General features: G+C 38.6%; 1 protein-coding gene across 1 annotated transcript in view; it reads left to right on the forward strand.

The window, feature by feature from the left end:
- Positions 1 to 13,485, forward strand: part of cdc42ep1a (CDC42 effector protein (Rho GTPase binding) 1a) — a 117,027-nt gene extending 103,542 nt beyond the window's left edge. Inside the window, exon 4 of the mRNA XM_051935135.1 lies at positions 11,692 to 13,485. Coding sequence (XP_051791095.1) covers positions 11,692 to 12,410 — 719 coding nt within the window. The 3' untranslated portion in view covers positions 12,411 to 13,485. The remainder of the gene's footprint in view (positions 1 to 11,691) is intronic.
- Positions 13,486 to 17,922: the final 4,437 nt, after the last annotated feature.

Raw genomic sequence — 17,922 nt, forward strand, 5'->3', positions numbered from 1 at the left:
AATGTTTTCTTCTGTGCTCTTTGGGGCTCCTCCTTCTTTTCTACGTACTGAGTTCACAGTCAGTTCACGTGATTACGTGGGAGGCGTGATGACGCGACACGCAACTCAGTCTCCTACGGCCATCTTGCTGCCTACCATTACAGTATATGGACAAAAAAGAGGTTCCAGTTATGACCATTACGCGAATAATTTTGAAATGAAAACTGCCTAACTTTTGTAAGTAAGCTGTAAGGAATGAGCCTGCCAAATTTCAGCCTTCCACCTACACGGGAAGTTGGAGAATTAGTGATGAGTGAGTCAGTGAGTCAGTCAGTCAGTCAGTGAGGGCTTTGCCTTTTATTATTATAGATAATAGATTGTTATTTGGAACACATGAATTTCATGTGTGTTCCATTTGTACAATAATCTGTGTAAACACATTGTTAAAACAGAAACATTTTTCATATTTAAGTAATAAATGAAAAAATGTAGGCATAAACTATAAAATGTGTGAAGTCCAAAGATCAAATAATCACTTTCACAAAAGGTTCAAGGACAATACAACAGTTTCCATGGCATAGTGGTAAGATTTGCGGACTTGTAATCAAGAGTCCCCAGTTTGATCCTGACTGCCTCCTATATTTACCGTTTTCAGCAGTGAGCTGCTCTTATTGTTAATATTATACAGTAAACACATACATTTGGTTTGCACCTGTAACAGCTGATGTACATTTATAGTATTTGTAAAAGTTACCATTTTTTTTTTCACTTTTATTCTCTCTGTAACGATCACGATACATACTACTGCCCCCCCACCCAGGGATCTGGCGCTGTTAGTTTTTATCTGAAACTGGGAATAACTGTAGATGTGAGTGGTGTTTTGAGGCAATGGAACTGGACATTCTCTGATCTAGATGGATTAAAGCTGACACACAAACGCTGGTGAATCTGACTTCTTCGTATCTCACCGTCACTTAAGGTGGGCCGGATTTATGAGTTTTTTTCGTAGGCTTTAGTAATTATAGTGTTAAAGATGTTTTACTTATAGGGAATACACTGTAAAATCTGGCTAATAAGCTAAATGCATGAAATGTGTCAATTTCTTATGCACAAAATGTTTTGGTTGCCCAGGAGCTTTCCCAGTAGCGTGGGGCATAAGGCAAAAGTAGCCATTGAATGGGATGCTAGTTTATCATAGGGCATACTTAAACATTATTAATCTAACACGTGTATACTTTTGGGATGTGGAAGAAAACCAGTTGATCGTGGAAACCTTGAAAGACATAAGGAGAACACAAAAACTCCACAACGTGACTGGGCCAAAGTTTTAACTCAAATCTCTTGAGCTTGTAGGCAGCAGTGCCCTATAAGTAATAAAACATAACATTCACAAAGGTCCTTAATCAGATTCAGGGCAGTATTGTGGCAGCACTGACGAAAAGCAGATATGCAGACAACAGTCTTCATACTCAAAAACACAGGAGCTGGTTTGGAGTCACCATCTTTAAGTATGTGGTCCAAAAACCCATGAAGACAAGGGGAGAAAATGACATGTCTTCTTCTTCTAAAGCTTTTCTCACTTTCATGTGGGGATGCTATACTTGTCTAGCCCCCTCCATTCTTGTCCGTTGTACACTTCCTCACCTGATACCCTTTTTCCCTTACATCCCCCTTCACACAGTCCATCTACTCTCTGTGTGGTTGTCATCTTCTCCACCATCCCACCATCTCCATATCCATGATCCTTCTCCCCACTTTGTTTTCCTCTCTTCTCATGGCATACCCATAACATTTATCCAGATATCCTCAAATTTAACTCTAATTCCTGGACTTATCAACTGTTGTTACTCCACACATCCATCTTAACATTCTTATTTCTGTAGCATCCAGTTTCCTTTCATGCACATTTCTAATTGCCCAGGTTTCTGATCCATACCACAATGCTGGTCTTACCACTACAGTATTTTATACACTTTATCCTCCACCATTGGACTAATTTTTTGATCACATAACACTCCTGATACCTTTTTCCAATTTTTCCAACCTGATTACATTCTATGGTTTATTTCCTAATTATCCTCTCCATCCTCTGCTATTGTTTATCTGAGATATTTGATCTTTTTCACCCTTTTAAGCTTGTGGAAGTTAGCAATATATTCCAAATTCAGTATACACTGTATATATTTCACATTTAACTTTATATAATCAAATTGGACGTTTTACTTTCTACGTGAGGCTAACATTATAATGTTCAGAATTGACTCCATATGTATTGGATTTAACTTTGTCCAGTGCCTACAGAAAGGCACATTTCCTTATTATACAGCATTGAATCCCAATGAATATAATTTGGCTTTTTTGATGCCGATCAACAGAAAAAGACATTTTAAAGTCAAAGTGAAAACAGATCTCTGCCAAGTGGTCTAAATTAATTACCAACATAAAACACAAAATCATTGATCACTTAACTATTCACCCCCTTCAAGTCAGTCTTTAGTAGAAGCAACTTTGGCAGCCATTTTAGCCTCAAGTCTGTGTGCTCAAGTCTGCCTGTCAGCTTTGTATATCTGGACACTGCAATTTTCTTACATTCTTCTTTGTAAAACTGCCCAAGCTCCGTCATGGTGGATAAGCATCACTGAGTGAACATCCTTTTTCGAGTAAAATTGAAAATTCTCAATAATATTCAGGTCTGAATCCAGACTCGGCCACTCCACGACATTAACGTGGCTTACTTGGGTTCATTGTCTTGCTGGAAAACAGATTTTTTCCCAAGACGCAGGTTTCATAGAGACTGCATCAGGTTTTCCTCCAGGATTTAGTATAATTTGCTCCATTCGTTTTACTCTCCAGGACCCGCTACAGAGCAGGATCCCCACAACATGAAGCTGAAACCACAATGCTTCATTGTTTCAATAGTGCGTTTTTTGATTAGGTGCAGTGTAACATGGTGTTTAGTGTTATGTCCAAAAAAGCTCAGTTTTGGTCTCATCAAACCAAAGAACCATCTTCCAACTAGATCAGATGTCATGTGTGTTTTTTCTCTTTGGCACTCTCCCTTAAAGGTGCAGCTGATGAAACACCAGAGAAGCAGTTGTTATCGGCACATTCTCAGCCAAAGTATCTTATAACTCCTTCAGAGTTCTCATAGGTCTCTTGGTGGTCCAAAACTCACAAGTCTTCTTCTTCCATGGTCACCAAGTTTTTGTGGATTGTCCAATCTAGGCAGATTTACAGCTTTGCCATACTCTTTCAATTTTTTCATGAATGATGAAACTCGACTCCAAGGAATATTCAGTGACTTGGACATTTTCTTATCTCCATCCCAACTTGTGCTTTTCAGTCACCTTTTAATGGAGTTGCTTGGAGTGTTCTTTTGTCTTCATTGTGTTGGTTAGTCCACAATACTGAATCACTACAAGCTGGACTTTCCAGATAAGGCACACTTAATCTATGGGTGATCTTCATTGAACTAATTTGGTGACTTCTAAAACCAAATGGCTGCACCAGTGATGGTTTAGATGTGACATATTAAATAAGGTGAATACTTATGTGATCAATTATTGTGTTGTTTTTGTAATTAAGTTAGACCACTTTACAGAAATTAGTTTTTACTTTGACATTAAAGAATATTCTTCTGTTAATCAGCATCACATTCAATCCACTGTGATTCAAAATCATACAAGAATAAAATGTGAAAACTTCCAAGGGGTGAATACTTTTATATTTAGGCACTGGTATTGTATTCTCAGAATTATGCTCTATTCCAAAAGTCAACATATTTCACCTGCTTATTACCATGATGATAAAATAGTGGTCCAGGTGAACCTCACCAATCTGTTTCCTCATGGTGCCACGGGACTTTAAAAGATTATAGAGATGACTTAATTGCTTTTTGCATTGCACCCCCCAAGTTACCTATCGTCAACTAAAGGGGAGGAGTGAAAGCTTTAGATTCGTCAGAAATTGCAATCTTCAGTTTTCGACGGATCTCGATGTTTTAGGGGCCCCGATAACGAAAATATCGATATCTCAGTGATGGGTTTGTGTGTCAGTGTGTCACATTTTCTTCAGGATGGTCTAGAGCTAAAACAAATGGACAGAAATATACCAAACTCAAAACTAAAGCCTTTTATAAAATGACGATGTGCTGATTAGTTTTTGATCCAAATTGTGCAAGAGAAAGAGGCACTCTTGAAGAACCCTCAAATATCATAATTATGCATTTAATTATGAATTCTTCTCAATTGACATCATAATGGCCTATCTTATGACCAGAAAGATCAACATCAGAGCAGTAAATAATTACTGAAACGTTAGAACAGGTAACTTGGTTCATAGGGTGCAAAACCTACTGACGTTCATATCCAAATTATTAAATTAATGGTTTAAGGACTAGGTCAACTGTATTCCACCTCCAGCCTATTAAAATATGGAGTAGAACTTGAATGTTCTCCTTGTGTTTGTCTCTGTGAAATCCAGTTTCCTCCCAGGGATCCATGTGCTAAAGTGATTAACCAATTTGGCCCAGGGTGAGTTCACTTGAATGTGCCCTGCATATGATTCTTCCCTGATGTTTCATGCAACCTGGACTGACCCAGACTGCTCACAACTCCAAACTACCTAAGATGGTTCAGATTGATGAATGGATGGTTATTAGATATTCATTTGCTGCTCACTTCTATGATGAGTTCAGAACTTTGTTGTCTAAGCATTTCTCAACCTTTAAGTATTTACGACCCGAATTTTCATAAAAGTTTTAATCGCACCCACCTAATGTTTTTTTGAAACCCTAATAAAATTTATTCCTATATTTTTTGCTGCTGATACACCGCTACAAGTTTAAAATTCCCCTACGAATAGCTAAATTAAGCCACATATGGCAACATTCGCGCCCCCTTCTTTCATAGTTAAGGTGGTTCTGAAGTCATTTTGTTACACTTAATTAAAGCACTTGGCCAGAGCAGAGCCAAGAGCAACTTCAAGAAGTTGACTTCAGACTTGAACAGCTAAGCTCAGATAGTTGAGGGGAATATTACACTGCCACCTTGTGGCCATTAGGAGTACCATTAAAGAGAAACAATGCAAATGAGATCTCAGAGGAGCACTTAGTGGAATAGTGAAATGACTTGTTAATATCAATAGGAACTTGCAAAAAATGGGGGCAAAACTAATGAACACACTGACCTAAGTTAGTCAGCAGTTGACAATATTCTATGCCAGGGAAGTGAGGAGGGCTTGACAAACATGTGACAAGGTGGAAATTAAACATCCAATTGTTCCAGAAGTCTAATCGCATTTGAAATGTGTCAAGATGATAACTAGAATGATGTTGGCATTAGGGTCAGTTCTGAGTCCTCACAGTGATGGAAAGCCACATTGTCTGGGTAAAGGTACAACCTTAGAAGTTTTGTCTGGTAGGTGCATGGCAACAATGTTTACCCAAACAGTGTTTTCCAAGCATTGGAATTCCATGAAATGGTATTATTTTTATGCAGTTTCCACTTCTTTAGAGAAAAAAATGTTTCTTGTAAAAACAAATTCCAAGAGGAGAAATATCTGGTTTTGGCTACCCGCACAGCATGCCTCCACGGAGTCCGCCTTACTGATTATCTTTGATTATCTGAATGCCAGGCCATGCATTTTCAGGCTCCTCAAAACCAAAGGCCGCAGGCTCGATGTGACTCTTGTCAGCTGAATGTTTAAAGTTTTGTTGCCTGAGATTCGTCTTCACTAAAAATGGGAGTCAGAAAAGTTAAGTAGGTCAGCTGTTACTCAACAAGAATCCTTACTGACATTAGACTGCCACCTTGTGTCAGTTTAGGGTACAGAAGGATCCCTTTTTAAAAAAAATACACAGAGGGAGCAGGCGCAAAAAAAGCTTTTTGGTCTTAGTAGGCCCACTTTGCTAATTTTAATTTGATTTATGTACAGCAGTGTATTCTGTTTTATTAGGCTTTTACAATTTATGAAGCAAAGTTAAGAATCAACGTCACAGGACTGAATGACTACAGACTATTAGCTTTAACTTCTTTAGTAATGAAGAACTTTGTGCCTAATTTTAAATAACTACTACTACTAAAATGCTACAAAAGATTTCCTGGATCCATTTCAGTTTGCATTTAGAGCAAAAACCAACCTGTGGATGATGCAGAGAATTTGGTTGAAGCTTTATTTACCTGAATGAATTTGAAACCCACCAAATCAGCTGCAGTACCACATGTACTTCAGAAGAGGTCATCTGCCTAAATCTAAGCATGTTTGAGCCTGGCCAGTACTTGAATGGGAGACCATACTTGGAGGTGTTGGTGAAGTCAGCTGGAGGCGTTTACCCAGTGGTCTGAATGTGGATCCCAATGCCCAAGTGCAGTGATGGGGACACTGCGCTGTAAAAATGGTGCCGTCCTTTGGATGAGACATAAAACCGAAGTCCTGATTCTCTGTGCCCATAAAAGATCCCTTGGCAACCTTTGTAAAGAGTAGGGTGTATCTTGATGTCCAAGCTGAATTGCCCACCATGGCCTAGTTATTCTGGCCCCCTAATCATTCCCTGTCTCTAATTGGCTAATTGTCTCTCATCCATTCACCAGCTACCTGCAAATGTGTGGTGAGCATACTGGCACAAAATGGGTGCCTTCGCATCATCTAGGTGGATGCTGCACATTGAAGCGCTTTGAATAGTAAGAAAAAAGCTATATATATGTAAAGAATTATTATTATTATTATTATTACAAAATTCAGAGCCTGCTTATAATTAATACATTATAAACTAACAGGATAAGCAGGGTTAGAAATATTTAGCTTTGGGAATTTAGGGACATATACTCTCAGTGTGTGTAATCTGCCCTACCTGCCCAAAGGCGAGGTGTTTGCAATCTTCACCAGCATGTGAGTTTCCCTTGTGTTTACCTCAGGCTCTCACCATCTACTTTATAATGGACCGTTATCTGTAAACTAGGGCAGGCCTCTGCCTAGGATGTTTATACTTAAAGTGGTACTTCTTAATAGCATTGCTTCAGATGTTTAGTACTAGTCATCTGACCCCTACCTCAAGAAGCTAGACCCTTTCAGGGGTCTCCTTGCCATGGGCCCTGCAGTATGGGCATGTAGCTTCTGTCATTGTTAAACCAAGTGGCAATCCTCTGTGGGGGACTTCACTCTTTCAGGTTTATGGGGCAGGCCGTGACATCCTTTTTGCCTTGCAGAGGGGCTGTAGTTGTTTTGGGCCTACCCAGGGACCTCTTACTGTTGCTGGTGTAAGTCATTCCACTCAACTCCTTTCTCAGTGAGGGTATAATTTTGAAACATATTCCCTTCCAAGAATATTACACTTTACATGCACAGGTGAGTAACCCCAACACTCAGCTGGCTTTTTATTTTCCCATAAGGTGTTCAAGCCGGATGACCAGGCCTCTCCCAGCAAACATGCATGCAGTGGGCAGTGTGGTCATGGAAAAACCCACTGGCCCAATGAGGGGGCTGCTACACGGGGAACCCTAACAAGGCTCCCATAATGTTCAAAAATCAGTTGGTCGCTGGCAGAACAAGTCCAGTAAATTTCTCCTTGACACAACGATGATAATGTTGGGCAAATGTCATAAGGACCCCTGTAATTCCCTGTTTTTTTAATGTTATTAGAGTAAGTAACACTGCAAATTGATATTGTCAGTGGGTTTTAGATTTTGATTGTAGAAGTATAAATAAAATTTTGAATAACTACAAAAAATTATTGATTTTATATTGGCTAATTGGCAGTTTATATTAGTTTAGATTTTTTTTATAAATTTGCAAAAATCTCAAGTAAACTTTTTTCACGTTGTCATTATGGGGTGTTGTGTGTAGAATTCTGAGGAAAAAAATAAATTTAATCCATTTTGGAATAAGGCTTAACATAACAAAATGTGGAAAAAGTGATTCGCTGTGAATACTTTCCGGATGCACTGTATATACTAGCTATTCCCCAAGGCTCCGCCTGCGTAGTAGTGAAACTGGACAGTGAGGAGGGCCCTGCCCAGCTCCCCACTCCTGACGTCACGCTTCCCCTCCCCTCGGTCCGCAGCCTCTGTCTCGGATTACTGCAAATAAACCACTTTTACAAGCGAACTATGATTCTTAGCGCAATGAGGGAAGTAGCAAAATCAACTGGAATGCTCAAGCAAATTAGAGAAAAAAATCTGATCTACATCTGTTAAGTACCTCTTGTTCGCTAGCTAAGCAGATGTAAGGTACACCCCGAGGTTGGCGCGTGAGTGAGGAGGGCCTCACCCCCCCCCCGACCTGCTGCGTGTCTCTTGAATTCACACAAATAAATTGGTACTGCAAGCAAACTATGATATTTAGCGCAATGAGAGTAGTTACAAAATCAACTGGAATGTTCAAGCAAATTCTAGAAAAAAAAAAACAATCTAAATCCGTTAAGTAATTCTCTCGTGAAAAGTGAACAGACACACGTTGGATTTTATATGTAGAAATATATTTTATTTGCAATGTTTTCTTCTTCATGAAAAAAAAGCTGGAATGGAACTAATAAATAGAAAGGCGTTTTGTACAAATAAATAGTTTAAAGCCATATTACATTTGCACGTTCTCCTCGGGTTTGTGTGGGTTTGCTACCGCAGTACAAATTCATGCAGCTTTCGGTGACTGGTGGCACCAAATTAGGCGCAGATGTGTGTGTGTATTCACCCTGTGATAGGTTGGGAACCTGTCCAGATATTGTTCCAACCTGTGCCCATTGCTTTCTGGGATAGGCTCCAGCTACTCCACTCCGGATAAGTAGGTATGGAAAATGGATGTATGGAACAATAAAGTATGGATTTTTTGACCAAATTTGTGCTCCCTGGCTGTTGCGTCAATGTTGCCCCAATGTGCAAATCCAACATAAACCATTTTTGATTGTCCACATAGGACCTGCACTGACCCAACGTCTGTTTGTTTACTGGGCTTGAGCTTTGCTAATCTTTATCTGTTCTGTTTTCAAGTAGGCTGACTAAGTTTCTTGGTTTTTTAACACTATGTTGGCTGACCAGGCCCTTTGACCTTTACCTGTTTTCATATTTACTGTGCTCAAGCAAGTTAACCAGGCCACTTGGCTTTTTAAGATTAGGCAATATCCTTAAGAGATTTCATGGAAAGGGAGAAAGCACAGTCCTTCCAAACTTGGAGCCATTGCCCCTTATTCCCAGCAGGTGTTGTAAGAGCCATATCTGGTTTCAGATAGTGGATAAGGCCCTTAGAGTTATTGCCTTGTTTGCTGTCTTGGGTTGGGTTAGGTTTTAGGGAAAGGACAGGCTTCCCATAGGCTCCATCCACATTACTGTAAAATGAGCTGTTTGCTTTTGATCCTATGGGTGTCCAGAAGGCACAGGCCATCAACACCTTTTTTTTTGTGCTGTTTATCAGCCGAGGTCCCGTCATGCTTTAAGCCTGGTGGAAAATGTGTTTTTAATTGATTTATCCAGTTCCTTTCCACTTTTTTTCTGTTTTTATTTTGCCCATTTGGGTTATTTTTGACTATTGTTATGGTTAATGATTCTAAGCCATGTTTAATAAAATGTTGGGTCTTCCTGGTTGTCCTGATAATTTATAAGCTTTCTTTACCAACATTTTGATAAACAGAGGAGTATGTGAAGAGGTCGTTTGCAGACTTTAGCTGTGTTTTCAATATTATCATCCCAGGGCTGCTGCATAAGAAAATCACTCATGTTAACCTGCCCAGTGTAAGCTGCCATTGGACTACTCATTTTCTCACAGATAGGAAAGTCTGTACATGTGTTTTGGCAAACACGTGTCTGACTCTTTAACACTTAGTGCTGGTGTGTTAAATGGACAAATCTAGCTGTATATAAATTACTGGTCAAAAAGTTTTATGATCTCCATGCCGTTTTTGAGAGATGGACAGTTCTGAATAAAGGTTGTAGTCTAACGTGAAGGAACTTAACTTAATTTGTTAAAGATTCAGAAGGCATATGACTGTGTTTTTTGATGGATTCTGTGGAGGGTGCTGGGAGAGTACAGAACTCCAGGACCTCTAATAAGGGATTTTCAGTTCCTGCATAATCATAATGAGAGCTGTGTCGTCACACTCTGAAAAACATCAGCACTGTTCCTAGTGGGTGTGGGACTCCGCCAGTGTTGTGCTTCGTCTCCTATACTGTTTGTTATTTTCATGTGCAGGGTGTCAAGGCACAGCAAGGGATGGGGATGGGGGATGGGGGATGGGGTCCAGTTTGGTGGCTTTAGAATTGCTCCACTACTCTTTGAAGACGATGTGGTCTAGTTGGCATCACCAGCCTGTGAATTACAACATGCATTGGGATGGTTTGCGACCGAATGTGAAGTGGCAGGGTTGAGGTTCAGCACCTCCAAATCTGAGACTGTGGTTCTCAGTAGAAAAAAAGTGGATTGTCCTCTGTGAGTGCTAGGTGAGTTCATGCATCAAGAGGAGGAGTTTAAGTACCTCGGGGTCTTGTTCATGAGTGAGGGGAAAAGGGATGGTGAGATTGACAGTCGGTTAAGTGTGGCAAGAGCAGTTATGCGGTCACTATAACTGATCCATAGTGGTGAAAGAAGGAGCTAAGTCTGAAAGCAACACTCTTGATTTACCATTCAATCTACATCCCTACCTTCACCTATGTTCATGAGCTTTGCGTAATGGACAAAAGAATGAGATCACGGATATAAGTGGCCGAAATGAGGTTTCTCTGCAGGATAGCTGAGCTATCCCCCAGAGATAAGATGAAAAGTGCAGATATCCAGGATAGGCTCAGACCCTCCGCATTGCAAGAAGCCAAATTAGGTGGTTCGGGGATCTAATACGGATGCTTTCTGGACTCCTCTGTGTGGAGGTTTTAAGGGCATGACCACCTGGGAAGAGACCCCTGGGAAGACCCAGGGCTCGCTGGGAGGATTATATCCCTCAATATAAGCTTTCAAGTGTGGCAGGGAAAAGGGAAATATGGGCCTTGCTGTTAAGACTGTTACACCTACAACCCAGTTTCAGATAAGCCATGAAAAATTAATGAATGAAGGTTCAGGTGCTGCAAACCCTAGAATAATTTATCTTTAGTATAGTAGAAATAGGTTACCTTCAAAAAGAATGATGTATTTTTGGCCATATTTTCAATTCCACTCTGACACAACTTGATTCTGATTGTTCTGCATATTTAACACAAACATTCAAAACTACATTGTGTCTGAACTGTTTAAACTGTATACTCGTCATTTTTGTATGTGTACTGAATTCTGTTTCAATTAGAATCGTTGACAAATTTGACTTTAAGCAGATCAACAATGTGGCTTGAGTACATCTCTGAATGGAGGTGTAAGAAATCATGGCATATAAAGCCATAGTTCTTCTCTGCTGTCCTGCCATATTTTTAGAAAACATGCTCTGTTTTTAAAATTAAAGACCATCCTGAGGAAAAAACAATATGTGAGAATCCAAATTTAAATGTTATCTGTGTCACTATGTCACAATGCACACACATTCCACATAAGTCAAACGTTCATGTAATTCACAAGCCATATTTAGACTATGTAATGTTGGTTTAGATTTTTTAAATAATTCCAATTTGGGTATTGAGACCAATGTGGTTTAAGAATTCTTTTGTCATTGCAATTCATCAGTCCTAGTTGTGTTTTTCTTAATTTTTTTGCATTTATGGTAGCATAAAAGTAACTTTTTTTGTTGTTGTTGTTCTTAACTTGCAGGATTTGAATCAGGATTCTGTACCTTACCCCGTCTTTCACGTTCTGAGAAACACTCTTCAGGTTATCAGGATTCAGATGTTCGTTCCCATACTCCGCCAGCTGACTTGTGTCACAGCAGTGAACTTCAGCGCTCTGACTCCCTGATGTCATTCACTTTAGATTTAGGCCCCTCTTTAATGAGTGAGGTCATGGAACTCATAGAAAGATCAGAGAAGATTCTTGGACAGGATGCAGGTGAAGACCACTTGAGCACCTCCTTCAGGAATACCTCCATTTCAGAAGTGGTCGAATCCCCTTCTTGGAACAAACCCTGGCAGTCCCCATCACATTTGGAATACTCAATGTCAAAGGGAAAGCATGTAAATGGAGATGAGAGTCTCGTACACAGAGCTCAGGATTCCGAGGAACAAATGCCAGGGGGTACAGTCTCTTATCAGCACTTCATCCAGGAGGAAAAAAGTCTGATTACCAGCACACCGCGAAGAAAAGACTCTGGAATGGACTCTGGACGATTTAAGAGGGCTGCCAATGTCCTAGAACGCCATTATGGTGGATCTAAATTCCTGCCTGATGACAGACAAGGCTATGCAATTAGTGGGGACCACGAGGAGGACTGTGATGTGGAAAATTTGGAAAAGAGTCAAGATCGGATGGAAGTAGCTTCCCCTAGGAGGGCACCTTTTGCTTATCCAGAGGAGGAAGATGAAATAAAAGTTTAAAGAGTCAGGAAATTCTGCTCCTTAAAGATTGTTCTCAATAGCAGCTTCCAGGGAAGTGAAACATCAGGAATAATCAATCAGATCTGCCTTTCTTGAATCAGGAATAATAATAATAATAATGATGATAATAATAATAATCACTTGTACTCCTCACCTACTCTTAAAAACCACTAAACTCTAATATTGAGTGCATTAAGAACATTTTTTAGAGCACTCTTATCTTGATTTTTACCATCTTTCATCTTTTACGCTGGTGGTATCAGGAATAAAAAATCATTTTCAGAGTGTTAGTGCAGCAGGAATAATTAGCCTTCAGTTATCAGTGTTTCTCAACACTTTTCATATTCTACCCGTATTTCAATAATTACTCATCTAAAATGCCTTTACATAATGATTATTAATTTAAAAACATTCAATGTGTCAGAAATAATAACCACTCACATTGAAATGTATTGTATCTGGAGAATAAAAAGCACAAAAAACTGACTTTTTTACCTCATTATTAACAAATGTCCACCTTTCTTACATTTCTAAGCTCCCTGCACATTCTGAAAAGTACTACAAATCTCCAGATTCCCTCAGAATAAGGACTAATGATCAACGTGACCTCGCGATCTCTTTTGTTGCTTTGGGGACAAGAACCACTTCTCTCTGTATCACGGCAGACGATCGCTGCTCTCAATTAACAATTACAAGTTGCCAATTTTGCAATACATGGGGAACAAAAATAAGCATCTGATTTTTGTACATTTGCTTTTTATGGCTGAACTCTGACACTATGTAAAACGTTCATTTTTATTTTACAAAACACTATGTGTAATTTTGAACTAATGTAATATTTTTAATTTTAATTTTGAAGATGTGTAAGTTGGAAATATAAACACACATATGCTGTATAAATATAAAAAATAGGTATATAAATAATGTTTATAAGTACTCTGTACATGTGGCAGCATTGACCCAGTGAAACTATATATACCTAACATGTCGTAGAATAATAGCATACTTTGCATTGGTAAAATATAAAATAGCAATTAAATTAAAGAAGTATCCAGCTATAAATCATTAGTAAGCATTTATGTCTAAAATATTACAATATTTATTTAAGAAAGTACACCAAAGACCAAGGTAACAAATACAGTATGTGTGTGTTTTTATATATGTACAGTATACACACACACACATCGTATGTATATATATATATATATATATATATATATATATGTATATATATATATATATATATATATATATATATGTATATATATATATATATATATGTGTGTGTGTGTGTGTGTGTATATGTATATATATATATATATATATATGTGTGTGTGTAAATATACAGTATATATATATATATATATATATATATATATATATATATATATATATATATATATATATATATATATATATATATATATATATATATATATTAGGGCAGCATGGTTGGTAGCACTGCTGTCTCACTGTCAAAAGATCAGAGTTTATGCCCCAGGTCCTCATTGCGTGGTTTCCTACCATCATCCAACATACAGGTTAGGTAAATTGCCTTTCCTATGTTGGACCATGGGTGTGTATGTGTGCTCACCATTTGATGGACTGGCACTCTGTCTGTAGTTTATTCCTGTCTTGTGTCCTATGCCAGTTGGGACAGTTTCGAGCACACCCTAGTCTGGATTATGCAGGTTAGTACATGACATTTTATATATATATAGTGATATATCACATAAAGAGTGATATATATAGTGACAAACAGCCAGGAAACATACAAAACAGTGCAAACCTTTGAGGTACCACCCTAGTAACCCTGTTTACAAAAAAACAATACCACAGCTTCAAAGAAACAGAAATAATAGCAATGTAAATCTGCTTGTAAACACGTAATCACTTATCAGAGCTCCTCTTTTTCTCTCTGGTAATCTCAAGAAGATGCCACTCTCCCGGTGTTCTGCTCTTTAAGTCCCCAGTGCCGTAAGGGGCAAGACTTCCTTGTCACCTTTCTGTTGGGTTAGGTTGCCCTCACTGAGTGTGCACCACACTTTAATCCATAAATGTACAATTGGATCTTCTGTATGTCTATAAATAAAAAACAAAATCTGAAGCAATTACTACCACTTTTGAAAAATGGACTGCAGATTTCAGACCTCTAAATGTATATATATAGTAATCAGTAGGGGGCACCCCTGAGCCCTAAATCTGAGACACAATCACATCCAATTCAGTCACAGGTTCCAATATAGTCCCTTTTAATTAATAAACATTATCTTCACAAACAGGTTAAGATAACCAAATTATAAACAGCCTAGTATGATGCATCCGGCGCCGCCGTGAGTGGCAGCCTTTTCAGCAGCTCCGTGTATCAGTATGCTGCTGCTGAAGAATATGAATTTCCCATTGGGATTAATAAAGTATCTATCTATCTATCTATCTATCTATCTATCTATCTATCTATCTATCTATCTATCTATCTATCTATCTATCTATCTATCTATCTATCTATCTATCTATCTATCTATCTATCTAAACAATCCACTTCCTTCACACTCCCCTTATCAAGCCTCATCTATTATTTCCTGACTCTTACCTGGTCAAGAAGATGCATTTCCTTTTATCCTTGACCTGTGAGTACTTCCAGGGCTACAGCATGGTTCTCTGGAAGCACTTCTGGGTCAGACAGGAATAAAACAAGGTAGAGAGCATAGCCCCCTGCAGTGCCCCCTGGTGGAACCCACAGAAGCTGTATTGCGAAACTCCAATTTCCATGATATCTGAAGGGGGACACCCCAATCCCAGGGACGCTGCCCTCTATGGTATTGGGGGAGAAAGTATCTCGAGGTTGGTGTCTCTCCTGGTCTTTGCAACATACTGGCCTCCCTGCCGGGTAAGGATTCTTTTACCGTGGTGTCCTGTCCAGATAAGGAAACACCCTCTGGGACACCCATCCAACTCCTGAGGCACTCACACACATATACACACACACACGCACACACAGTGGAAAGAACAAATTGTTAGGTAGAAAAAGGTTTGTGGTAAAATCTCATTTAAATGTGAATATCAAAACCAAAGAAAATAAAGGGCAGTGACATGTGCAAAAACACATTGGCAGTGATAGATGTAGGAAACAAAAGACAGTGCTTGAGTCAGTCACTCCATTTTCTTCCAAGTCTGGTTCCTCGATGAAGGCTGGTTTCTGGTAGGTGATCACTAGTGGTAGTGTATTTAATATTGGTGTCCCGTAGAGGCCTGGCTATGCGGCAGAAGCGTGAACCGGGTCAATTGTTGTTCGACCAATGAGCTACTGAATTGCAGATGGGAAAGGAGATGGTGTTAATGAAATCACCCCTCCTCTATTACTCCCTACCTTGTCAGTCCTGAAGATGTCCCGAAGGCACGCATTGACTCTTAACTTCCACTTTCCAAACTCCCATCTGACCTGTTAGGGCCTAAATGGTCTAAACCAACAAAAATGGAGAGCTCTCTCGGCTATCTTCAATTCCTCCACTACGCTCCTATTTATCTCTAGAGATTGCTCTCTCTCTCCCATCATGTTGTCCACTTCTCACTCTATCTCACTCCAGTCTGAACCTCAATTCTCCTGATTCATCATCATCAATCTTTTTTCAGAAGGTGAATTCAACTCCTGATATGAAGTTCCTCCACAATACAAACATTACCATCTGCCTGAGCTTACACTATGTTTATAATTTAGCAAAGTACATAGTTAGGCAAATATATGATAACTTAACATGCTTTGACCTGCTTAATCAAATTCAGGGTCATACCTTCACAGGGTGCAAAGCAGCACATGCGGTAGACCTGGGTAAAGTGCCCGTCACACACTCCCATGGGGCCAGTTTGAAAGTGCCGCTGGATCCAATGCATGCCAGTGCTACTCTGCTTCATAAAGACGTATCCATACCAATGATGAAATCCAAATCAATGTATGTGAGCATACTTATTCATGTCAAAACGGATATTTCACATGTTGTATTAAATATATAAGGTGGATGTACAGTATATGAAAATATAAAGTGCATCTAATGAGCTTAAACCAGTACATTGAAACGTAACAATTTATAAATCTGAATGGATGCATCAGAACATATAGAGTATGCAGTGCCTCACTTGAATCCTTAACATAGTTAACATTTATACACTACTGTATACCCTAAAAACTTGATAATTGAAAGAAAAACTGTATTGGCCTAAAATGTTTCAAATCCAACAGAAACTGAAAAAGGTATTTTAAATTGATCATTCTTAGATCCATTTAACAATAAGAATGAATCAGTAATAAAATTCAAAAGGTTACATACAGTATATAATACAGTATAATGTCTCAGAGCTGACATTAATCATCAGCAGCTTCTTAATTCAGTTGCATCCACAAGAAATGTGTCTAAAATATTATAAAAGCTACATTTAGTGAACTGTCCATTTATAAATGTTATAAACTGTTACGAATTGGTGTTGAGCCACAGTCAATCCCAACGATAGTGAGAACAAGCCGGGGGTCAGCCCTGAATGGGGCACCAGTCCATGTACACAGATCTCTGTAGACGCAGCTTCTAAATGGCTTCTGAAAGATCTTAATGACCTGTCATTAACTAAACTTCTTTTTTTGTTGCATTGTTCTGTTTATATAAATTACAGTATAGGTTTTTGACCACAGCTCTACTTGAGCTGTGCATGACTCTGTATGTGTGCGCGTATTTTTAAAGGAGACAGATTAGGATCTTACCTTGCAGCAAGCAGAGGTGGCTCTGTGTTTTTTAGATCTCTCTGACTTCCGGTTACTCAAGACCATCTGCTTTCCAGTCTTTAGTGTGCCAGCCTGCATATTATTCAGAAGAATCCAACTCTAACCACTAGTTATAATTTTTTTTTAATCTTTATTTTTATACCACCTACAATATATAAAGCAATTTAACACTTGAAATGTACGTATACACAAGTACCAAAGAATCTCTTTTCAAGCATTTGTATACAAACAAAACATGTACATGAAATATTTTGTAAAACTTGTATGTCCTAATAATTGTCTTGATGCTTTATTATACAGGCTCCTGGTAGCAGTATTACACAGCAGACTGCCTTTGAATAGCAGCTTTCACAAAAAAACTGACAGAGGCAGATCTTTTTCTTAATTTTACTTACAGAAATAAGCTGTTTGCTGTTCATCAAAAATGTATTTTGTGCACTTAATTAAAGTAAAACATGTTTTTAATATTTTTGACTTTTGTAATAGATTTATCCTCAATGATTTTTTACTTATGAGATTCATTTATCCACTTGATTCAGTTCGGAGGTGGAATTTCAGTCAGCTCTGTTAAGTAAGTAAGACATCTCTGATATTAGACTGCCTTAAGAAAAAATAAATAAATAAAAACTGAACAGCCTACAAAACATTTTTCTTTCGGTAAACTATAGCACATCCTTTTTCGAAGAAAGTATTTCTTAAAAAATTGGAGGTTTAAAATCACACTAGTTATAACAGATAGATAGA

Source organism: Erpetoichthys calabaricus, chromosome 12 (assembly GCF_900747795.2).
Source record: "Erpetoichthys calabaricus chromosome 12, fErpCal1.3, whole genome shotgun sequence".
Classification (NCBI taxonomy): Eukaryota; Metazoa; Chordata; class Cladistia; order Polypteriformes; family Polypteridae; genus Erpetoichthys; species Erpetoichthys calabaricus.